The sequence below is a fragment of the Chiloscyllium plagiosum genome, unplaced genomic scaffold, assembly GCF_037043375.1.
Source record: "Chiloscyllium plagiosum isolate Xiang-an unplaced genomic scaffold, Cpla_swu_hap1 HiC_scaffold_41, whole genome shotgun sequence".
Classification (NCBI taxonomy): domain Eukaryota; kingdom Metazoa; phylum Chordata; class Chondrichthyes; order Orectolobiformes; family Hemiscylliidae; genus Chiloscyllium; species Chiloscyllium plagiosum.
Genome location: NW_028270179.1, coordinates 43,545,095 through 43,568,254, shown reverse-complemented (window position 1 = coordinate 43,568,254; position 23,160 = coordinate 43,545,095). Strand labels below are relative to the sequence as shown.

Below are 23,160 nucleotides of genomic sequence, written 5' to 3'. Positions count from 1 at the left end.
CCTCCCAGTCCCTGGGGGACCCTGCCCTGGGTCCGCCCAGCCCCTGTGGGGACACTGCCCTGGGTCCTCCCAGCCCCTGGGGGACCCTGCCCTGGGTCCTCCCAGCCCTTGGGGGACCCTGCCCTGGGTCCTCCCAGCCCCTGTGGGGACACTGCCCTGGGTCCGCCCAGCCCCTGTGGGGACCCTGCCCTGGGTCCTCCCAGCCCCTGGGGGACCCTGCCCTGGGTCCTCCCAGCCCCTGTGGGACCCTGCCCTGGGTCCTCCCAGCACCACCCCCCTTCTCTAATCACCCCAGTGTTACCCACTCACCTTGTAAAGTATTCCAGCCGCAAGAGCCAAGAGGACCAAGCCTCCTATCGAGCTACCGATAATGATTGGCAAACTGTTGAACTCTTCCACGATTTCCACGCTGGTGGTGACCTGAGAGTGGCACAGAAACCGATCACAGTTTGACGGGGGGGGGGAGAGGTCCCTGATCCCACCCCTGCCATGGCTGAGCTGCGGCCGAAACCCTCACAAGGCCCACTGTCACTTCCAGCCTCGACAACTCTGAGGCCTTCCTGGGCGGCACCCCCCCCCCCCCGGAGCCGAGCCCATTTCAAACTCTGCTCCGCTCCACCTGTCCGAACGCCGTCACTCCTCCCTCTCCTCCCTTCGACTCTCATGCTCAGTGAACCACCCTCGCTCACAGTATTCGAATTTCAGCACTTTCAAATTGTCTCGCCCATCATGTCATTTCCCTGCACCCCCTCCCTGTCTCTGTAACCCCCTACACCCCTTCCCTATGTCTGTAACCCCCTGCAACCCCTCCCTATCTCTGTAACCCCCCTACACCCCCTTCCTATCTCTGTAACCCCTACACCCCCCTCCCTATCTCTGTAACCCCCTACACACCTCCCTATCTCTGTAACCCCCTACACCCCCCTCCCTATCTCTGTAACCCCCCTACACCCCCTTCCTATCTCTGTAACCCCTACACCCCCCTCCCTATCTCTGTAACCCCCTACACACCTCCCTATCTCTGTAACCCCCCTACACCCCCTCCCTATCTCTGTAACCCCCATACACCCCCACCCTATCTCTGTAACCCCCCTACATCCCCTCCCTATCTCTGTAACCCCCTACACACCTCCCTATCTCTGTAACCCCCCTACACACCTCCCTATCTCTGTAACCCCCTACACACCTCCCTATCTCTGTAACCCCCCTACACCCCCTCCCCATCTCTGTAACCCCTACACCCCCCTCCCTATCTCTGTAACCTCCTACACCCCCTCCCTATCTCTGTAACCCCTACACCCCCTCCCTATCCCGGTAACCGCCCCACACACCCTCCCTATCTCTGTAACCCCCTGCACCCCCTCCCTATCTCTATAACACCCCTACACCCCCTCCCTATCTCTGTAACTCCCTACACCCCCTCCCTATCTCTGTAACCCCCTACACCCCCTCCCTATCTCTGTAACCCCTACACCCCCCTCCCTATCTCTGTAACCCCCTACACACCTCCCTATCTCTGTAACCCCCTACACACCTGCCTATCTCTGTAACCTCCTATACCCCCTCCCTATCTCTGTAACCCCCTACACCATCCCTATCTCTGTAACCCCTACACCCCCTCCCTATCCCGGTAACCGCCCCACACACCCTCCCTATCTCTGTAACCCCCTGCACCCCCTCCCTATCTCTATAACCCCCCTACACCCCCTCCCTATCTCTGTAACCCCCCTACACCCCCTCCCTATCTCTATAACACCCCTACACCCCCTCCCTATCTCTGTAACCCCCCATACTCCCCTCCCTATCTCTATAACACCCCTACACCCCCTGCCTATCTCTGTAACCCCCTACACCCCCTGCCTATCTCTGTAACCCCCTACACCGCCTCCCTATCTCTGTAACCCCCCCATACCCCCCTCCCTATCTCTGTAACCCCCCATACTCCCCTCCCTATCTCTATAACACCCCTACACCCCCTCCCTATCTCTGTAACCCCCTACACCCCCTCCCTATCCCTGTAACCCCCTACATTCCCTCCCTATCCCTGTAACCCTCTACATCCCCTCCCTATCCCTGTAACCCCCTACATCCCTTCCCTATCTCTGTAACTTCCTATCCCCCCTCCCTATCTCTGTAACCCCCTACACCCCCTCCCTATCTCTGTAACCCCCCTACATCCCCTCCCTATCCCCGTAACCCCCTACACCCCTCCCTATCTCTGTAAACCCCTACAGCCCCCTCCCTATCTCTGTAACCCCTACACCCCCTCCCTATCTCTGTAGCCCCCCATACCCCCCTCCATATCTCTGTAACACCCCATACCCTCCTCCCTATCTCTGTAACCCCCTCCACCCCACTCCCTATCTCTGTAACCCCCTCCACCCCCCTCCCTATCTCTGTAACCCCCTCCACCCCCTCCCTATCTCTGTAACCCCCTACACCCCCCTCCCTATCTCTGTAACCCCCTGCACTCCCCTCCCTATCTCCGTAACCCCCTACACCCCCTCCCTATCTCTGTAACCCCCTCCACCCCCTCCCTATCTCTGTAACCCCCTACACCCCCTCCCTATCTCTGTAACCCCCCTACATCCCCTCCCTATCCCCGTAACCCCCTACACCCCTCCCTATCTCTGTAAACCCCTACAGCCCCCTCCCTATCTCTGTAACCCCTACACCCCCTCCCTATCTCTGTAGCCCCCCATACCCCCCTCCATATCTCTGTAACACCCCATACCCTCCTCCCTATCTCTGTAACCCCCTCCACCCCACTCCCTATCTCTGTAACCCCCTCCACCCCCCTCCCTATCTCTGTAACCCCCTCCACCCCCTCCCTATCTCTGTAACGCCCTACACCCCCCTCCCTATCTCTGTAACCCCCTGCACTCCCCTCCCTATCTCCGTAACCCCCTACACCCCCTCCCTATCTCTGTAACCCCCTCCACCCCCTCCCTATCTCTGTAACCCCCTACACCCCCCTCCCTATCTCTGTAACCCCCTGCACCCCGACCTATCTCTGTAACCCCCTCCACCCCCCTCCCTATCTCTGTAGCCCCCCATACCCTCCTCCCTATCTCTGTAACCCCCTCCACCCCCTCCCTATCTCTGTAACCCCCTACACCCCCTCCCTGTCCCTGGAACCCCCTACACCCCCTCCCTGTCCCTGTAACCCCCTCCACCCCCCTCCCTATCTCTGTAGCCCCCCATACCCTCCTCCCTATTCCTGTAACCCCCTACACCCCCCTCCCTATCCCTGTAACCCCCTCCACCCCCTCCCTATCCCTGTAACCCCCTACACCCCCCTCCCTATCCCTGTAACCCCCTCCACCCCCTCCCTATCCCTGTAACCCCCTACACCCCCCTCCCTATCCCTGTAACCACCTACACCCCCTCCCTATCCCTGTAACCCCCTCCACCCCCTCCCTATCCCTGTAACCCCCCCTAAACCCCCTCCCTATCCCTGTAACCCCCCTCCACCCCCCTCCCTATCCCTGTAACCCCCTCCACCCCCTCCCTATCTCTGTAACCCCCCTACACCCCCTCCCTATCCCTGTAACCCCCTCCACCCCCTCCCTATCCCTGTAACCCCCCTATATCCCCTCCCTATCCCTGTAACCCCCCTCCACCCCCCTCCCTATCCCTGTAACCCCCCTACACCCCCCTCCCTATCTCTGTAACCCCCCTACACCCCCTCCCTATCCCTGTAACCCCCTCCACCCCCTCCCTATCCCTGTAACCCCCTCCACCCCCTCCCTATCTCTGTAAGCCCCTACACCCCCCTCCCTATCCCTGTAACCCCCTCCACCCCCTCCCTATCCCTGTAACCCCCTCCACCCCCTCCCTATCTCTGTAACCCCCTACACCCCCCTCCCTATCCCTGTAACCCCCTACACCCCCCTCCCTATCCCTGTAACCCCCTCCACCCCCTCCCTATCCCTGTAACCCCCTGCACCCCCTACCTATCTCTGTAACCCCCTCCACCCCCCTCCCTATCTCTGTAGCCCCCCATTCCCTCCTCCCTATCTCTGTAACCCCCTCCACCCCCTCCCTATCTCTGTAACCCCCTACACCCCCTCCCTGTCCCTGTAACCCCCTCCACCCCCTCCCTATCCCTGTAACCCCCTGCACCCCCTACCTATCTCTGTAACCCCCTCCACCCCCCTCCCTATCTCTGTAGCCCCCCATTCCCTCCTCCCTATCTCTGTAACCCCCTCCACCCCCTCCCTATCTCTGTAACCCCCTACACCCCCTCCCTGTCCCTGGAACCCCCTACACCCCCTCCCTGTCCCTGTAACCCCCTCCACCCCCTCCCTATCTCTGTAGCCCCCCTTACCCTCCTCCCTATCCCTGTAACCCCCTACACCCCCCTCCCTATCCCTGTAACCCCCTCCACCCCCTCCCTATCCCTGTAACCCCCTACACCCCCCTCCCTATCCCTGTAACCACCTACACCCCCTCCCTATCCCTGTAACCCCCTCCACCCCCCTCCCTATCCCTGTAACCCCCCCTACACCCCCTCCCTATCCCTGTAACCCCCCTCCACCCCCCTCCCTATCCCTGTAAACCCCTCCACCTCCCTCCCTATCCCTGTAACCCCCTACACCCCCTCCCTATCCCTGTAACCCCCCTACACCCCCTCCCTATCCCTGTAACCCCCCTCCACCCCCCTCCCTATCCCTGTAACCCCCCTCCCTATCTCTGTAACCCCCCTACACCCCCTCCCTATCCCTGTAACCCCCTCCATCCCCTCCCTATCTCTGTAAGCCCCTACACCCCCCTCCCTATCCCTGTAACCCCCTCCACCCCCTCCCTATCCCTGTAACCCCCTCCACCCCCTCCCTATCCCTGTAACCCCCTACACCCCCCTCCCTATCCCTGTAACCCCCTACACCCCCCTCCCTATCCCTGTAACCACCCACACCCCCCTCCCTATCCCTGTAACCCCCTACACCCCCCTCCCTATCCCTGTAACCCCCTCCACCCCCTCCCTATCCCTGTAACCCCCCACACCCCCTCCCTATCTCTGTAACCCCCCTACACCCCCTCCCTACCCCTGTAACCCCCCACACCCCCCTCCCTATCCCTGTAACCCCCTCCACCCCCCTCCCTATCCCTGTAACCCCCCACACCCCCCTCCCTATCTCTGTAACCCCCTACACCCCCTCCCTATCCCTGTAACCCCCCTACACCCCCTCCCTATCCCTGTAACCCCCCTCCACCCCCCTCCCTATCCCTGTAACCCCCCTCCACCCCCTCCCTACCTCTGTAACCCCCCTCCACCCCCCTCCCTATCCCTGTAACCCCCCTCCACCCCCCTCCCTATCCCTGTAACCCCCTACATTCCCTCCCTATCCCTGTAACCCTCTACATCCCCTCCCTATCCCTGTAACCCCCTACATCCCTTCCCTATCTCTGTAACTTCCTATCCCCCCTCCCTATCTCTGTAACCCCCTACACCCCCTCCCTATCTCTGTAACCCCCCTACATCCCCTCCCTATCCCCGTAACCCCCTACACCCCTCCCTATCTCTGTAAACCCCTACAGCCCCCTCCCTATCTCTGTAACCCCTACACCCCCTCCCTATCTCTGTAGCCCCCCATACCCCCCTCCATATCTCTGTAACACCCCATACCCTCCTCCCTATCTCTGTAACCCCCTCCACCCCACTCCCTATCTCTGTAACCCCCTCCACCCCCCTCCCTATCTCTGTAACCCCCTCCACCCCCTCCCTATCTCTGTAACCCCCTACACCCCCCTCCCTATCTCTGTAACCCCCTGCACTCCCCTCCCTATCTCCGTAACCCCCTACACCCCCTCCCTATCTCTGTAACCCCCTCCACCCCCTCCCTATCTCTGTAACCCCCTACACCCCCTCCCTATCTCTGTAACCCCCCTACATCCCCTCCCTATCCCCGTAACCCCCTACACCCCTCCCTATCTCTGTAAACCCCTACAGCCCCCTCCCTATCTCTGTAACCCCTACACCCCCTCCCTATCTCTGTAGCCCCCCATACCCCCCTCCATATCTCTGTAACACCCCATACCCTCCTCCCTATCTCTGTAACCCCCTCCACCCCACTCCCTATCTCTGTAACCCCCTCCACCCCCCTCCCTATCTCTGTAACCCCCTCCACCCCCTCCCTATCTCTGTAACGCCCTACACCCCCCTCCCTATCTCTGTAACCCCCTGCACTCCCCTCCCTATCTCCGTAACCCCCTACACCCCCTCCCTATCTCTGTAACCCCCTCCACCCCCTCCCTATCTCTGTAACCCCCTACACCCCCCTCCCTATCTCTGTAACCCCCTGCACCCCGACCTATCTCTGTAACCCCCTCCACCCCCCTCCCTATCTCTGTAGCCCCCCATACCCTCCTCCCTATCTCTGTAACCCCCTCCACCCCCTCCCTATCTCTGTAACCCCCTACACCCCCTCCCTGTCCCTGGAACCCCCTACACCCCCTCCCTGTCCCTGTAACCCCCTCCACCCCCCTCCCTATCTCTGTAGCCCCCCATACCCTCCTCCCTATTCCTGTAACCCCCTACACCCCCCTCCCTATCCCTGTAACCCCCTCCACCCCCTCCCTATCCCTGTAACCCCCTACACCCCCCTCCCTATCCCTGTAACCCCCTCCACCCCCTCCCTATCCCTGTAACCCCCTACACCCCCCTCCCTATCCCTGTAACCACCTACACCCCCTCCCTATCCCTGTAACCCCCTCCACCCCCTCCCTATCCCTGTAACCCCCCCTAAACCCCCTCCCTATCCCTGTAACCCCCCTCCACCCCCCTCCCTATCCCTGTAACCCCCTCCACCCCCTCCCTATCTCTGTAACCCCCCTACACCCCCTCCCTATCCCTGTAACCCCCTCCACCCCCTCCCTATCCCTGTAACCCCCCTATACCCCCTCCCTATCCCTGTAACCCCCCTCCACCCCCCTCCCTATCCCTGTAACCCCCCTACACCCCCCTCCCTATCTCTGTAACCCCCCTACACCCCCTCCCTATCCCTGTAACCCCCTCCACCCCCTCCCTATCCCTGTAACCCCCTCCACCCCCTCCCTATCTCTGTAAGCCCCTACACCCCCCTCCCTATCCCTGTAACCCCCTCCACCCCCTCCCTATCCCTGTAACCCCCTCCACCCCCTCCCTATCTCTGTAACCCCCTACACCCCCCTCCCTATCCCTGTAACCCCCTACACCCCCCTCCCTATCCCTGTAACCCCCTCCACCCCCTCCCTATCCCTGTAACCCCCTGCACCCCCTACCTATCTCTGTAACCCCCTCCACCCCCCTCCCTATCTCTGTAGCCCCCCATTCCCTCCTCCCTATCTCTGTAACCCCCTCCACCCCCTCCCTATCTCTGTAACCCCCTACACCCCCTCCCTGTCCCTGGAACCCCCTACACCCCCTCCCTGTCCCTGTAACCCCCTCCACCCCCTCCCTATCTCTGTAGCCCCCCTTACCCTCCTCCCTATCCCTGTAACCCCCTACACCCCCCTCCCTATCCCTGTAACCCCCTCCACCCCCTCCCTATCCCTGTAACCCCCTACACCCCCCTCCCTATCCCTGTAACCACCTACACCCCCTCCCTATCCCTGTAACCCCCTCCACCCCCCTCCCTATCCCTGTAACCCCCCCTACACCCCCTCCCTATCCCTGTAACCCCCCTCCACCCCCCTCCCTATCCCTGTAACCCCCTCCACCTCCCTCCCTATCCCTGTAACCCCCTACACCCCCTCCCTATCCCTGTAACCCCCCTACACCCCCTCCCTATCCCTGTAACCCCCCTCCACCCCCCTCCCTATCCCTGTAACCCCCCTCCCTATCTCTGTAACCCCCCTACACCCCCTCCCTATCCCTGTAACCCCCTCCATCCCCTCCCTATCTCTGTAAGCCCCTACACCCCCCTCCCTATCCCTGTAACCCCCTCCACCCCCTCCCTATCCCTGTAACCCCCTCCACCCCCTCCCTATCCCTGTAACCCCCTACACCCCCCTCCCTATCCCTGTAACCCCCTACACCCCCCTCCCTATCCCTGTAACCACCCACACCCCCCTCCCTATCCCTGTAACCCCCTACACCCCCCTCCCTATCCCTGTAACCCCCTCCACCCCCTCCCTATCCCTGTAACCCCCCACACCCCCTCCCTATCTCTGTAACCCCCCTACACCCCCTCCCTACCCCTGTAACCCCCCACACCCCCCTCCCTATCCCTGTAACCCCCTCCACCCCCCTCCCTATCCCTGTAACCCCCCACACCCCCCTCCCTATCTCTGTAACCCCCTACACCCCCTCCCTATCCCTGTAACCCCCCTACACCCCCTCCCTATCCCTGTAACCCCCCTCCACCCCCCTCCCTATCCCTGTAACCCCCCTCCACCCCCTCCCTACCTCTGTAACCCCCCTCCACCCCCCTCCCTATCCCTGTAACCCCCCTCCACCCCCCTCCCTATCCCTGTAACCCCCTACATTCCCTCCCTATCCCTGTAACCCTCTACATCCCCTCCCTATCCCTGTAACCCCCTACATCCCTTCCCTATCTCTGTAACTTCCTATCCCCCCTCCCTATCTCTGTAACCCCCTACACCCCCTCCCTATCTCTGTAACCCCCCTACATCCCCTCCCTATCCCCGTAACCCCCTACACCCCTCCCTATCTCTGTAAACCCCTACAGCCCCCTCCCTATCTCTGTAACCCCTACACCCCCTCCCTATCTCTGTAGCCCCCCATACCCCCCTCCATATCTCTGTAACACCCCATACCCTCCTCCCTATCTCTGTAACCCCCTCCACCCCACACCCTATCTCTGTAACCCCCTCCACCCCCCTCCCTATCTCTGTAACCCCCTCCACCCCCTCCCTATCTCTGTAACCCCCTACACTCCCCTCCCTATCTCTGTAACCCCCTGCACTCCCCTCCCTATCTCCGTAACCCCCTACACCCCCTCCCTATCTCTGTAACCCCCTCCACCCCCTCCCTATCTCTGTAACCCCCTACACCCCCTCCCTATCTCTGTAACCCCCCTACATCCCCTCCCTATCCCCGTAACCCCCTACACCCCTCCCTATCTCTGTAAACCCCTACAGCCCCCTCCCTATCTCTGTAACCCCTACACCCCCTCCCTATCTCTGTAGCCCCCCATACCCCCCTCCATATCTCTGTAACACCCCATACCCTCCTCCCTATCTCTGTAACCCCCTCCACCCCACTCCCTATCTCTGTAACCCCCTCCACCCCCCTCCCTATCTCTGTAACCCCCTCCACCCCCTCCCTATCTCTGTAACGCCCTACACCCCCCTCCCTATCTCTGTAACCCCCTGCACTCCCCTCCCTATCTCCGTAACCCCCTACACCCCCTCCCTATCTCTGTAACCCCCTCCACCCCCTCCCTATCTCTGTAACCCCCTACACCCCCCTCCCTATCTCTGTAACCCCCTGCACCCCGACCTATCTCTGTAACCCCCTCCACCCCCCTCCCTATCTCTGTAGCCCCCCATACCCTCCTCCCTATCTCTGTAACCCCCTCCACCCCCTCCCTATCTCTGTAACCCCCTACACCCCCTCCCTGTCCCTGGAACCCCCTACACCCCCTCCCTGTCCCTGTAACCCCCTCCACCCCCCTCCCTATCTCTGTAGCCCCCCATACCCTCCTCCCTATTCCTGTAACCCCCTACACCCCCCTCCCTATCCCTGTAACCCCCTCCACCCCCTCCCTATCCCTGTAACCCCCTCCACCCCCTCCCTATCCCTGTAACCCCCTCCACCCCCTCCCTATCCCTGTAACCCCCTACACCCCCCTCCCTATCCCTGTAACCACCTACACCCCCTCCCTATCCCTGTAACCCCCTCCACCCCCCTCCCTATCCCTGTAACCCCCCCTACACCCCCTCCCTATCCCTGTAACCCCCCTCCACCCCCCTCCCTATCCCTGTAACCCCCTCCACCTCCCTCCCTATCCCTGTAACGCCCTACACCCCCTCCCTATCCCTGTAACCCCCCTACACCCCCTCCCTATCCCTGTAACCCCCCTCCACCCCCCTCCCTATCCCTGTAACCCCCCTACACCCCCCTCCCTATCTCTGTAACCCCCCTACACCCCCTCCCTATCCCTGTAACCCCCTCCACCCCCTCCCTATCCCTGTAACCCCCTCCACCCCCTCCCTATCTCTGTAAGCCCCTACACCTCCCTCCCTGTCCCTGTAACCCCCTCCACCCCCTCCCTATCTCTGTAGCCCCCCTTACCCTCCTCCCTATCCCTGTAACCCCCTACACCCCCCTCCCTATCCCTGTAACCCCCTCCACCCCCTCCCTATCCCTGTAACCCCCTACACCCCCCTCCCTATCCCTGTAACCCCCTCCACCCCCTCCCTATCCCTGTAACCCCCTACACCCCCCTCCCTATCCCTGTAACCACCTACACCCCCTCCCTATCCCTGTAACCCCCTCCACCCCCCTCCCTATCCCTGTAACCCCCCCTACACCCCCTCCCTATCCCTGTAACCCCCCTCCACCCCCCTCCCTATCCCTGTAACCCCCTCCACCTCCCTCCCTATCCCTGTAACCCCCTACACCCCCTCCCTATCCCTGTAACCCCCCTACACCCCCTCCCTATCCCTGTAAACCCCCTCCACCCCCCTCCCTATCCCTGTAACCCCCCTCCCTATCTCTGTAACCCCCCTACACCCCCTCCCTATCCCTGTAACCCCCTCCACCCCCTCCCTATCTCTGTAAGCCCCTACACCCCCCTCCCTATCACTGTAACCCCCTCCACCCCCTCCCTATCCCTGTAACCCCCTCCACCCCCTCCCTATCCCTGTAACCCCCTACACCCCCCTCCCTATCCCTGTAACCCCCTACACCCCCCTCCCTATCCCTGTAACCACCCACACCCCCCTCCCTATCCCTGTAACCCCCTACACCCCCCTCCCTATCCCTGTAACCCCCTCCACCCCCTCCCTATCCCTGTAACCCCCCACACCCCCTCCCTATCTCTGTAACCCCCCTACACCCCCTCCCTACCCCTGTAACCCCCCTACACCCCCTCCCTACCCCTGTAACCCCCCACACCCCCCTCCCTATCCCTGTAACCCCCTCCACCCCCCTCCCTATCCCTGTAACCCCCCACACCCCCCTCCCTATCTCTGTAACCCCCTACACCCCCTCCCTATCCCTGTAACCCCCCTACACCCCCTCCCTATCCCTGTAACCCCCCTCCACCCCCCTCCCTATCCCTGTAACCCCCCTCCACCCCCTCCCTACCTCTGTAACCCCCCTCCACCCCCCTCCCTATCCCTGTAACCCCCCTCCACCCCCCTCCCTATCCCTGTAACCCCCTACACCCCCCTCCCTACCTCTGTAACCCCCCTCCACCCCCCTCCCTACCCCTGTAACCCCCCTCCACCCCGCTCCCTACCCCTGTAACCCCCCTCCACCCCCCTCCCTATCCCTGTAACCCCCCTCCACCCCCCTCCCTATCCCTGTAACCCCCCTCCACCCCCCTCCCTATCCCTGTAACCCCCCTCCACCCCCCTCCCTATCCCTGTAACCCCCCTACACCCCCCTCCCTATCCCTGTCACCCCCCTACACCCCCCTCCCTATCCCTGTAACCCCCCTCCACCCCCCTCCCTATCCCTGTAACCCCCCTCCACCCCCCTCCCTATCCCTGTAACCCCCCTCCACCCCCTCCCTACCTCTGTAACCCCCCTCCACCCCCCTCCCTATCCCTGTAACCCCCCTCCACCCCCCTCCCTATCCCTGTAACCCCCTACATTCCCTCCCTATCCCTGTAACCCTCTACATCCCCTCCCTATCCCTGTAACCCCCTACATCCCTTCCCTATCTCTGTAACTTCCTATCCCCCCTCCCTATCTCTGTAACCCCCTACACCCCCTCCCTATCTCTGTAACCCCCCTACATCCCCTCCCTATCCCCGTAACCCCCTACACCCCTCCCTATCTCTGTAAACCCCTACAGCCCCCTCCCTATCTCTGTAACCCCTACACCCCCTCCCTATCTCTGTAGCCCCCCATACCCCCCTCCATATCTCTGTAACACCCCATACCCTCCTCCCTATCTCTGTAACCCCCTCCACCCCACACCCTATCTCTGTAACCCCCTCCACCCCCCTCCCTATCTCTGTAACCCCCTCCACCCCCTCCCTATCTCTGTAACCCCCTACACTCCCCTCCCTATCTCTGTAACCCCCTGCACTCCCCTCCCTATCTCCGTAACCCCCTACACCCCCTCCCTATCTCTGTAACCCCCTCCACCCCCTCCCTATCTCTGTAACCCCCTACACCCCCTCCCTATCTCTGTAACCCCCCTACATCCCCTCCCTATCCCCGTAACCCCCTACACCCCTCCCTATCTCTGTAAACCCCTACAGCCCCCTCCCTATCTCTGTAACCCCTACACCCCCTCCCTATCTCTGTAGCCCCCCATACCCCCCTCCATATCTCTGTAACACCCCATACCCTCCTCCCTATCTCTGTAACCCCCTCCACCCCACTCCCTATCTCTGTAACCCCCTCCACCCCCCTCCCTATCTCTGTAACCCCCTCCACCCCCTCCCTATCTCTGTAACGCCCTACACCCCCCTCCCTATCTCTGTAACCCCCTGCACTCCCCTCCCTATCTCCGTAACCCCCTACACCCCCTCCCTATCTCTGTAACCCCCTCCACCCCCTCCCTATCTCTGTAACCCCCTACACCCCCCTCCCTATCTCTGTAACCCCCTGCACCCCGACCTATCTCTGTAACCCCCTCCACCCCCCTCCCTATCTCTGTAGCCCCCCATACCCTCCTCCCTATCTCTGTAACCCCCTCCACCCCCTCCCTATCTCTGTAACCCCCTACACCCCCTCCCTGTCCCTGGAACCCCCTACACCCCCTCCCTGTCCCTGTAACCCCCTCCACCCCCCTCCCTATCTCTGTAGCCCCCCATACCCTCCTCCCTATTCCTGTAACCCCCTACACCCCCCTCCCTATCCCTGTAACCCCCTCCACCCCCTCCCTATCCCTGTAACCCCCTCCACCCCCTCCCTATCCCTGTAACCCCCTCCACCCCCTCCCTATCCCTGTAACCCCCTACACCCCCCTCCCTATCCCTGTAACCACCTACACCCCCTCCCTATCCCTGTAACCCCCTCCACCCCCCTCCCTATCCCTGTAACCCCCCCTACACCCCCTCCCTATCCCTGTAACCCCCCTCCACCCCCCTCCCTATCCCTGTAACCCCCTCCACCTCCCTCCCTATCCCTGTAACGCCCTACACCCCCTCCCTATCCCTGTAACCCCCCTACACCCCCTCCCTATCCCTGTAACCCCCCTCCACCCCCCTCCCTATCCCTGTAACCCCCCTACACCCCCCTCCCTATCTCTGTAACCCCCCTACACCCCCTCCCTATCCCTGTAACCCCCTCCACCCCCTCCCTATCCCTGTAACCCCCTCCACCCCCTCCCTATCTCTGTAAGCCCCTACACCTCCCTCCCTGTCCCTGTAACCCCCTCCACCCCCTCCCTATCTCTGTAGCCCCCCTTACCCTCCTCCCTATCCCTGTAACCCCCTACACCCCCCTCCCTATCCCTGTAACCCCCTCCACCCCCTCCCTATCCCTGTAACCCCCTACACCCCCCTCCCTATCCCTGTAACCCCCTCCACCCCCTCCCTATCCCTGTAACCCCCTACACCCCCCTCCCTATCCCTGTAACCACCTACACCCCCTCCCTATCCCTGTAACCCCCTCCACCCCCCTCCCTATCCCTGTAACCCCCCCTACACCCCCTCCCTATCCCTGTAACCCCCCTCCACCCCCCTCCCTATCCCTGTAACCCCCTCCACCTCCCTCCCTATCCCTGTAACCCCCTACACCCCCTCCCTATCCCTGTAACCCCCCTACACCCCCTCCCTATCCCTGTAAACCCCCTCCACCCCCCTCCCTATCCCTGTAACCCCCCTCCCTATCTCTGTAACCCCCCTACACCCCCTCCCTATCCCTGTAACCCCCTCCACCCCCTCCCTATCTCTGTAAGCCCCTACACCCCCCTCCCTATCACTGTAACCCCCTCCACCCCCTCCCTATCCCTGTAACCCCCTCCACCCCCTCCCTATCCCTGTAACCCCCTACACCCCCCTCCCTATCCCTGTAACCCCCTACACCCCCCTCCCTATCCCTGTAACCACCCACACCCCCCTCCCTATCCCTGTAACCCCCTACACCCCCCTCCCTATCCCTGTAACCCCCTCCACCCCCTCCCTATCCCTGTAACCCCCCACACCCCCTCCCTATCTCTGTAACCCCCCTACACCCCCTCCCTACCCCTGTAACCCCCCTACACCCCCTCCCTACCCCTGTAACCCCCCACACCCCCCTCCCTATCCCTGTAACCCCCTCCACCCCCCTCCCTATCCCTGTAACCCCCCACACCCCCCTCCCTATCTCTGTAACCCCCTACACCCCCTCCCTATCCCTGTAACCCCCCTACACCCCCTCCCTATCCCTGTAACCCCCCTCCACCCCCCTCCCTATCCCTGTAACCCCCCTCCACCCCCTCCCTACCTCTGTAACCCCCCTCCACCCCCCTCCCTATCCCTGTAACCCCCCTCCACCCCCCTCCCTATCCCTGTAACCCCCTACACCCCCCTCCCTACCTCTGTAACCCCCCTCCACCCCCCTCCCTACCCCTGTAACCCCCCTCCACCCTGCTCCCTACCCCTGTAACCCCCCTCCACCCCCCTCCCTATCCCTGTAACCCCCCTCCACCCCCCTCCCTATCCCTGTAACCCCCCTCCACCCCCCTCCCTATCCCTGTAACCCCCCTCCACCCCCCTCCCTATCCCTGTAACCCCCCTACACCCCCCTCCCTATCCCTGTCACCCCCCTACACCCCCCTCCCTATCCCTGTAACCCCCCTCCACCCCCCTCCCTATCCCTGTAACCCCCCTCCACCCCCCTCCCTATCCCTGTAACCCCCCTCCACCCCCCTCCCTACCCCTGTAACCCCCCTCCACCCCCCTCCCTACCCCTGTAACCCCTCTCCACCCCCCTCCCTACCCCTGTCACCCCCCTCCACCCCCCTCCCTACCCCTGTCACCCCGGATGGGGGTGTTTGCTTGGTGAGATTGCTGCTGCCTCACCATGGCTTGCTGGAACTGGTTGGTCGCCTGGGACACGTGGATGTACTTGTTTGTGTCGTAGATCGCCGCAGCATAGCTTGTGAGCGATACCTCCTGGGCGCGGACCTGCATCGGTGGAAAGGAATACCGAGGTTATCCCGCCTCTGCCCGGTGGCCAACAGCCTCTCGTCTGGCACTTAATGCTGGACCTTCTGCAAACTCGCACATTTCAGACATGTCGGAGTGGGACTGACGCCCCTCTCCGACCTTCCCCCCCCCCCCCTTCCCCAGAGCTTACTAACTTAACTAGCACCGTTTCTGAGGGGCATTTATGGCTCAGTTCCTGTGTCCTTTGCGTCTGGAGTCACGTGCGGGCCAGACAGGGTAAGATTTCCATCCCTGAAGGGCCTTGCAACTCTCTGTCTTTATTTCGGTTCGAACCAGAGGGCGTCAGTGAGATGTCTGGGGCATTCTCCGCTAGCCTTGGACGGTTTATTTGCTCTCGATACGAAGGTCAGTGGGCAGCCCGGGGGGAACGGGGAGCACTGGGGCTGCAAACAGGCCACAGATCACAACGTGCTGAACTGGCGAGGGGTTCGTGGGCCCCCAGTTAGCACGCAGACACAGCAGGTCATGAGCAAGGCATCGCAAAGGGTGGGGAATGAGAGAATAAAAGTGCTGCAGCTCTCCAGGGGGCTGGTGAGACCGGGACTGGAGCACGGTGGACAGCTCTGGTCTCCTTACTTCAGGAGGGGTACAGAGAATGTCTGCCTGGTTGGTTCCCTGGATTGAGGTGTGGAGGGACTGAATGGCCTACTCCTGCTCTTTTTGTTCATGCATTTGTATATACAGTGCTGGTGGGGTTCAGATATGTCCTCACCAGCTTGGTATTGACCCTCCCACAGTGCAGAGCTCCCTCGGCGCTGACCCTCCCACAGTGCGGGGCTCCCCTCGGCACTGACCCTCCCACAGTGCGGGGCTCCCTCAGCGCTGACCCTCCCACAGTGCGGGGCTCCCTCAGCACTGACCCTCCCACAGTGCGGGGCTCCCTCAGCGCTGACCCTCCCACAGTGCGGGGCTCCCTCAGCGCTGACCCTCCCACAGTGCGGGGCTCCCTCAGCCCTGACCCTCCCACAGTGCGGGGCTCCCTCAGCACTGACCCTCCCACAGTGCGGGGCTCCCTCAGCGCTGACCCTCCCACAGTGCGGGGCTCCCTCAGCACTGACCCTCCCACAGTGCGGGGCTCCCTCAGCGCTGACCCTCCGACAGTGCGGGACTCCCTCAGCACTGACCCTCCCACAGTGCGGGGCTCCCTCAGCACTCACCCTCCCACAGTGCGGGGCTCCCTCAGCACTGACCCTCCCACAGTGCGGGGCTCCCCTCAGCACTGACCCTCCCACAGTGCAGAGCTCCATCAGCACTGACCCTCCCACAGTGCGGGGCTCCCTCAGCGCTGACCCTACCACAGTGCGGGGCTCCCTCGGCACTGACCCTCCCACAGTGCGGGGCTCCCTCAGCGCTGACCCTCCCACAGTGTGGGGCTCCCTCAGCGCTGACCCTCCCACAGTGCGGGGCTCCCTCAGCGCTGACCCTCCCACAGTGCGGGGCTCCCTCGGCGCTGACCCTCCCACAGTGCGGGGCTCCCTCGGCGCTGACCCTCCCACAGTGCGGGGCTCCCTCAGCATTGACCCTCCCACAGTGCGGGGCTCCCTCGGCACTGACCCTCCCACAGTGCGGAGCTCCCTCAGCGCTGACCCACCCACAGTGCGGGGCTCCCTCAGCGCTGACCCTCCCACAGTGCGGGGCTCCCTCAGCACTGACCCTCCCACAGTGCGTGGCTCCCTCAGCACTGACCCTCCCACAGTGCGGGGCTCCCTCAGCACTGACCCTCCCACAGTGCGGGGCTCCCTCAGCACTGACCCTCCCACAGTGCGGGGCTCCCTCAGCACTGACCCTCCCACAGTGCGTGGCTCCCTCAGCACTGACCCTCCCACAGTGCGTGGCTCATTCGGTGCTGACCCTCCGACAGTGCGGGGCTCCCTCAGCGCTGACCCTCCCACAGTGCGGGGCTCCCTCAGCACTGACCCTCCCACAGTGCGGGGCTCCCTCAGCGCTGACCCTCCCACAGTGCGGGGCTCCCTCAGCGCTGACCCTCCCACAGTGCGGGGCTCCCTCAGCACTGACCCTCCCACAGTGCGGGGCTCCCTCAGCACTGACCCTCCCACAGTGCGGGGCTCCCTCAGCACTGACCCTCCCACAGTGCGGGGCTCCCTCAGCACTGACCCTCCCACAGTGCGGGGCTCCCTCAGCACTGACCCTCCCACAGTGCGTGGCTCATTCGGTGCTGACCCTCCCACAGTGCGGGGCTCCCTCAGCGCTGACCCTCCCACAGTGCGGGGCTCCCTCAGCACTGACCCTCCCACAGTGCGGGGCTCCCTCAGCACTGACCCTCCCACAGTGCGGGGCTCCCTCAGCACTGACCCTCCCACAGTGCGGGGCTCCCTCGGTGCTGACCCTCCCACAGTGCGGGGCTCCCCTCGGTGCTGACCCTCCGACAGTGCGGGGCTCCCTCAGTGCTGACCCTCCCACAGTGCGGGGCTCCCTCAGTGCTGACTGCCTACCTTACCTCTCATTGAAAGCTGGTGGTTACTCAGTGCCACTTCGGATCTCACCTGATTCGGCTTGGTCCATTTCATCAGACCTGTCAGTGAAAAGACAATTGAACTTCGGTGCCTCAGCTGTTGGAGCTGATAGACCAAGACTCGGCATGTTGATATGTTGCAGACCTGCAAAGAAACACCAGAGAATTTGGTGATTGACGGTAAGGAGGACTCTCTGGGTAGTGAGCCCTGGGCAGATGCCTGCCACCTGAAACCAAGTTTCCATTCATGACGCACAAATGCCAGGGAATGTCCCTCTCCAACAAGGGAGAATCCAACCTTCTCCCCTTGACGTTCAAGGGCGTTACCATCATTGAATTCTGCCCCCCCCCCCACCCCCACTATCAACATCCTGGGGGTTTCCATTGAGAGAGAATCTAACCATTGCCCCCTTGACGTTCAATGGCGTTACCATCATTGAATTCTGCCACCCCCCCCACTATCAACATCCTGGGGGTTCCCATTGAGAGAGAATCTAACCATCGCCCCCTTGACGTTCAATGGTGTTACCGTCACTGAATCCCCCTCCCCCCCACTATTAACATCCTGGGGGTTCCCATTGAGAGAGAATCTAACCATCGCCCCCTTGACGTTCAATGGTGTTACCATCACTGAATTCCCCCCTCCCCCCCACTATCAACATCCTGGGGGTTCCCATTGAGAGAGAATCTAACCATCGCCCCCTTGACGTTCAATGGTGTTACCATCACTGAATTCCCCCCTCCCCCCCACTATCAACATCCTGGGGGTTCCCATTGAGAGAGAATCTAACCATTGCCCCCTTGACGTTCAATGGTGTTACCATCACTGAATTCCCCCCTTCCCCCCACTATCAACATCCTGGGGGTTCCCATTGGGAGAGAATCTAACCATCGCCCCCTTGACGTTCAATGGTGTTACCGTCACTGAATCCCCCCCCCCTCCCCCCCACTATCAACATCCTGGGGGTTCCCATTGAGAGAGAATCTAACCATCGCCCCCTTGACGTTCAATGGTGTTACCGTCACTGAATCCCCCTCCTCCCCCCACTATCAACATCCTGGGGGTTCCCATTGAGAGAGAATCTAACCATCGCCCCCTTGACGTTCAATGGTGTTACCGTCACTGAATCCCCCTCCTCCCCCCACTATCAACATCCTGGGGGTCCCCATTGAGCAGAAACTGAACTGGGACCCAGCCCCATATCAATCCTGTGGCTACAAGAGCAGGGTCAGAGGCTGGGAACCCTGCAGCGAGTCACTCGCATCCTGACTCCCACTAAACCCCCAAAATCCTGTCTCACCATCGTAGGTTCCCCTCTGACCAATTTGGGGGGGGGGGTGGGTCACCTGCAGTGTAAGATGGTGGCTCACCCCTCCCCCCTCACCCCCCCCCAACTCCCTCCCCCCACCTTCTCCAGGCAGGGACAGCGAGCTTTGGGTACGAAAGGAGCTCTCATCCTACATAGTAGCCGAGGGGGGGGGGGGGGGTGAGGACTGGGAGTCCGGGCTGACCATACCTGAGAGTCGTTGGAGGGCATCAGCCTGTGCCAGTCGACTTGCTGTCCGCTTTCTGGAGTCAGCACACGGTTCTGAAGGAGGAGGAACAGAGGCGTGAGACATGGAGAGGGAGGTGGGAGCCGGCAAATATCTCCGCCCTTATTTCAGAGCGAACGGAGCCCAAAAGACAGGAGGATTTGCTGTGCCGAGACAAAGCATTGGTCAGACCACAGTTGGAACGCTGTGTACAGGTTTGGCTGTCCCCTGGCTAAGGAGAGACAGACTGGTCTTGAAGGCAGGCCAGAGAGGGTTCACTCAGGGACGGAGGGACTGTAATGGAGGACAGGTTGGGGCCTGTACTCATTGGAGTCATAGAGGTGTACAGCATGGACCCTTCGGCCCAACCCAGTCTAGTCCCGTTTGCCAGCCCTTGGCCCATGCCCCTCTAAACCCTTCCTGTTCACATCCCCATCCAGATGCCTCTTAAATGCTGTCACTGTACCAGCCTCCACCACTTCCTCCGGCAGCTCATTCCCTACACGTGCCACCCTCTGGGTGAAAAAGCTGCCCCTTAGATCCCTTTTAAATTTTTCCCCTCTCACCTTTAAACTACGCCCCTCTGGTTCTGGACGCCCCCCACCCCAGGGAAAGGACTTTGTCTATTTACCCTATCCATGCCCCCTCGTGAATTTATTAACCTTTATAAGGTCACCCCCTCAGCCTCCGATGCTCCAGGGAAAACTGCCCCAGCCTGTTCAGCCTCTCCCTGTAGCTCAGACCCTCCAACCCTGGCAACATCCTTGTAAATCTTTTCTGAGCCCTTTCAAGTTTCACAACATCTTTCCGATAGGGAGGAGACCAGAATTGCACGCAATATTCCAACAGTGGCCCTAACCAACGTCCTGTACAGCCGCAACATGACCTCCCAACCCCTGTACTCAATACGTTGGAGTTTAGACAAACGAGGGGTGATCTTATCGCAACAGAGAAGATTCATGGGAAGTTGACCGGGGCGATGTGGAGAGGTTTGACCTGATTCGATTGGATTTATTATTGCCACATGTGCGACGGGACAGTGAAGTTTCGTGCAGTGCCATACCACACAGAGTGCATTCACAGAGGGCGAAAGTGAGCACTGTGGAGGCCGGAGATCAGAGGCGAGCGAGTGGTGCTGGAAAAGCACAGCAGGCCAGGCAGCACCCGAGGAGCAGGAGGCTCGACGTTACGGGCGCTGAGAAGGCGTTGGGAGGCAGGCCAGAGAGGGTTCACCCAGGGACTGTAATGGAGGAGAGGTTGGGGGCCCAGTACTCACTGGAGTCATAGAGGTGTGTGGCATGGAAACGGACCCCTTTGGCCCAACTCATCCATGCATTTACATTCGAAATCCGAGCGGCCCGCTCAGAACTCTGATGACGGCGGGGAGGGAGCTGCTCTCGAATCGGCTGCTGCGAGTGCTTGAGCTTTCGGTACCTTCTGCCTGACCAGAAGGAGTTGGGAGAGAGTGTAACCGGGGGGGGGCAGAGCAAGGTTGATGGGCGAGTCCAGGAGCAGAATGGGCAGCCGGAAGACGGAGCGGGAGGAGGAAATTCTCCGAGGGGAGTGAATCGGTGGGGCTCTTGACCACAGGGGGCTGTCGAGGCAAAAAATGAAACTGCGTCGCTTACATTCAGGACAACTGGGAAGAAACTAGGGCCCATTAAGCACCACACTGGTAATGTGTACACTGAGGTGGAGGATGGAGGCAGCGTCCTATGTTTGTGGGTGTGGAAATCGGTGAGAAGGACTGATTTATCATAAAAGAAATTTAGTACAGTCCGAAGAGATTGCATAGGGGCAGCACGGTGGCTCAGTGGTTAGCGCTGCTGCCTCACAGCGCCAGGGACCCCGGGTTCGATTCCCAGCTCGGGCAACTGTGTGTGCAGACTGCAAATTCTCCCCGTGTCTGCGTGGGTTTCCTCCCACAGTCCAAAGACGTGCAGGTTAGGGTGGATTGGCCGTCCCAAATTGTCCCGTAGTGCCCAGGGATGTGCAGGTTAGGGTGGATTGGCCATGGGGAAATTGTCCCGTAGTGCCCAGCGATGTGCAGGTTAGGGTGGATTGGCCGTGGGGTAATTGTCCCATAGTGCCCAGGGATGTGCAGGTTAGGGGGGGTTGGCTGTGGGGAAATTGGCCCGTAGTGCCCAGGGATGTGCAGTTCAGGGTGGATAGGCCGTGGGGAAATTGTCCCGTAGTGCCCAGGGATGTGCAGGTTAGGGTGGATTGGCCGTGGGGAAATTGTCCCGTAGTGCCCAGCGATGTGCAGGTTAGGGTGGATTGGCTGTGGGAAATTGTCCCGTAGTGCCCAGCGATGTGCAGGTTAGGGTGGATTGGCCATGCCAAATTGTCCCGTAGTGCCCAGGGATGTGCAGGTTAGGGTGGGTTGGCCGTGGGGAAATTGTCCCGTAGTGTCCAGGGATGTGCAGGTTAGGGTGGGTTGGCCGTGGGGAAATTGTCCCGTAGTGTCCAGGGATGTGCAGGTTTGGGGGGATTGGCCGTGGGGAAATTGTCCCGTAGTGCCCAGGGATGTGCAGGTTAGGGTGGATTGGCCGTGGGGAAATTGTCCCGTAGTGCCCAGGGATGTGAAGGTTAGGGTGGATTGGCCGTGGGGAAATTGTACCGTAGTGCCCAGGGATGTGCAGTTCAGGGTGGATTGGCCGTGGGGAAATTGTCCCGTAGTGCCCAGGGATGTGCAGGTTAGGGTGGATTGGCCGTGGGGAAATTGTCCCGTAGTGTTGAGGAATGCATAGGTTAGGTGCATCAGTCAGGGGTAAACATAGGATCTTAGGGTAGGGGGAAATGTTTCTGGGTAGGTTACTCTTTGGAGGGTTAGTGTGGACTTGCTGGGCCGAAGGGCCTGCTTCCACACTGTAGAGATTCTAGGATTCTAAAGAGCGAATGAGGGAGAGAGCCAGGAGACAGTCAGTGAAGTCCTGAATCCAAACGCCAGCTCTTGAGAGTGAGAAACACTGACCATGACCTCAGATGTGAATAAAAACAAAGCTCACACTGAGTGGGAGAGAGGAGTAAATTCAGTGAGACCACTGGAGAAAGAGAGAGAGAGAGAGCACTGGCACAGGGCAGCTAGGTCTTGCAGCATCAGGGGCAAGAGGAAAGCAGGATCAATATTTCAACTCCCGCGACCTGAGGTGAGGCGAATTTCCCCACATTTGGTTTGTCAGTCCTCCCTGCCAATGCTGTGTTGCCATCAACCACAGAGATCGGTGATTGACGGCGGGTCAGTTGGACCTAGATCTTGAGCTGGAAGGTTTGTTTTTTTGGCCGCTGTCTGAGAGGGTGGAGTTTACGTTGACTCGCCGCCCCGTGTTCCGGCACGGGCAGGCCATATTTGCAGAGGCACCTTGGCGATGCCGAGGGAGACGGCATTGCCTGAGAGTCAGCATTAAGGGCGGAACAGAGGAGGGCTCCGTTTCAAAAGCAGAAGGTGGCGCAAATGCGTGACCCATCCTCTGAGATATGATGGCTGTCCGAGCCACAGGAGACACAGACGTGACAAAGTTATGATCAGTGTTACCTACTTGCTCACTTCCCTCGGTGGTGTTCACAATCACTTGCTCCCAGCTCAACCCAGGTCCAATTTTCACCGGAATTACAAAGGTGATATTGACAGGGAGGGACTGTAGTCCAATGTTTTCAACCTGCCATCAGAAAAAGGAACGCAGAAAAACAGCAAGTTCGTCAGCCTCGGGCTCCTCGCAATCTGCCAACCCCCCTCACATAGGTCCTCCGGGCACAGAATTCTATCGTGATAGTGTGACACACCCTCAGCGCTGACCCTCCCACAGTGCAGGGCTCCCTCGGCGCTGACCCTCCCACAGTGCGGGCCTCCCTCGGCACCAACCCTCCCACAG

The 23,160-nt window shown here is 61.0% G+C and overlaps 1 protein-coding gene across 1 annotated transcript in view; it reads right to left on the bottom strand.

The window, feature by feature from the left end:
• Nucleotides 1-23,160, bottom strand: part of LOC148138269 (integrin alpha-M-like) — a 167,406-nt gene that overhangs the window by 3,201 nt on the left and 141,045 nt on the right. The window contains exons 25-29 of the mRNA XM_087981841.1: nt 22,828-22,947; nt 19,273-19,344; nt 17,787-17,900; nt 15,136-15,240; nt 310-420 (exon numbers count right to left, since the gene is read on the bottom strand). Coding sequence (XP_087837967.1) covers nt 310-420; nt 15,136-15,240; nt 17,787-17,900; nt 19,273-19,344; nt 22,828-22,947 — 522 coding nt within the window. The remainder of the gene's footprint in view (nt 1-309; nt 421-15,135; nt 15,241-17,786; nt 17,901-19,272; nt 19,345-22,827; nt 22,948-23,160) is intronic.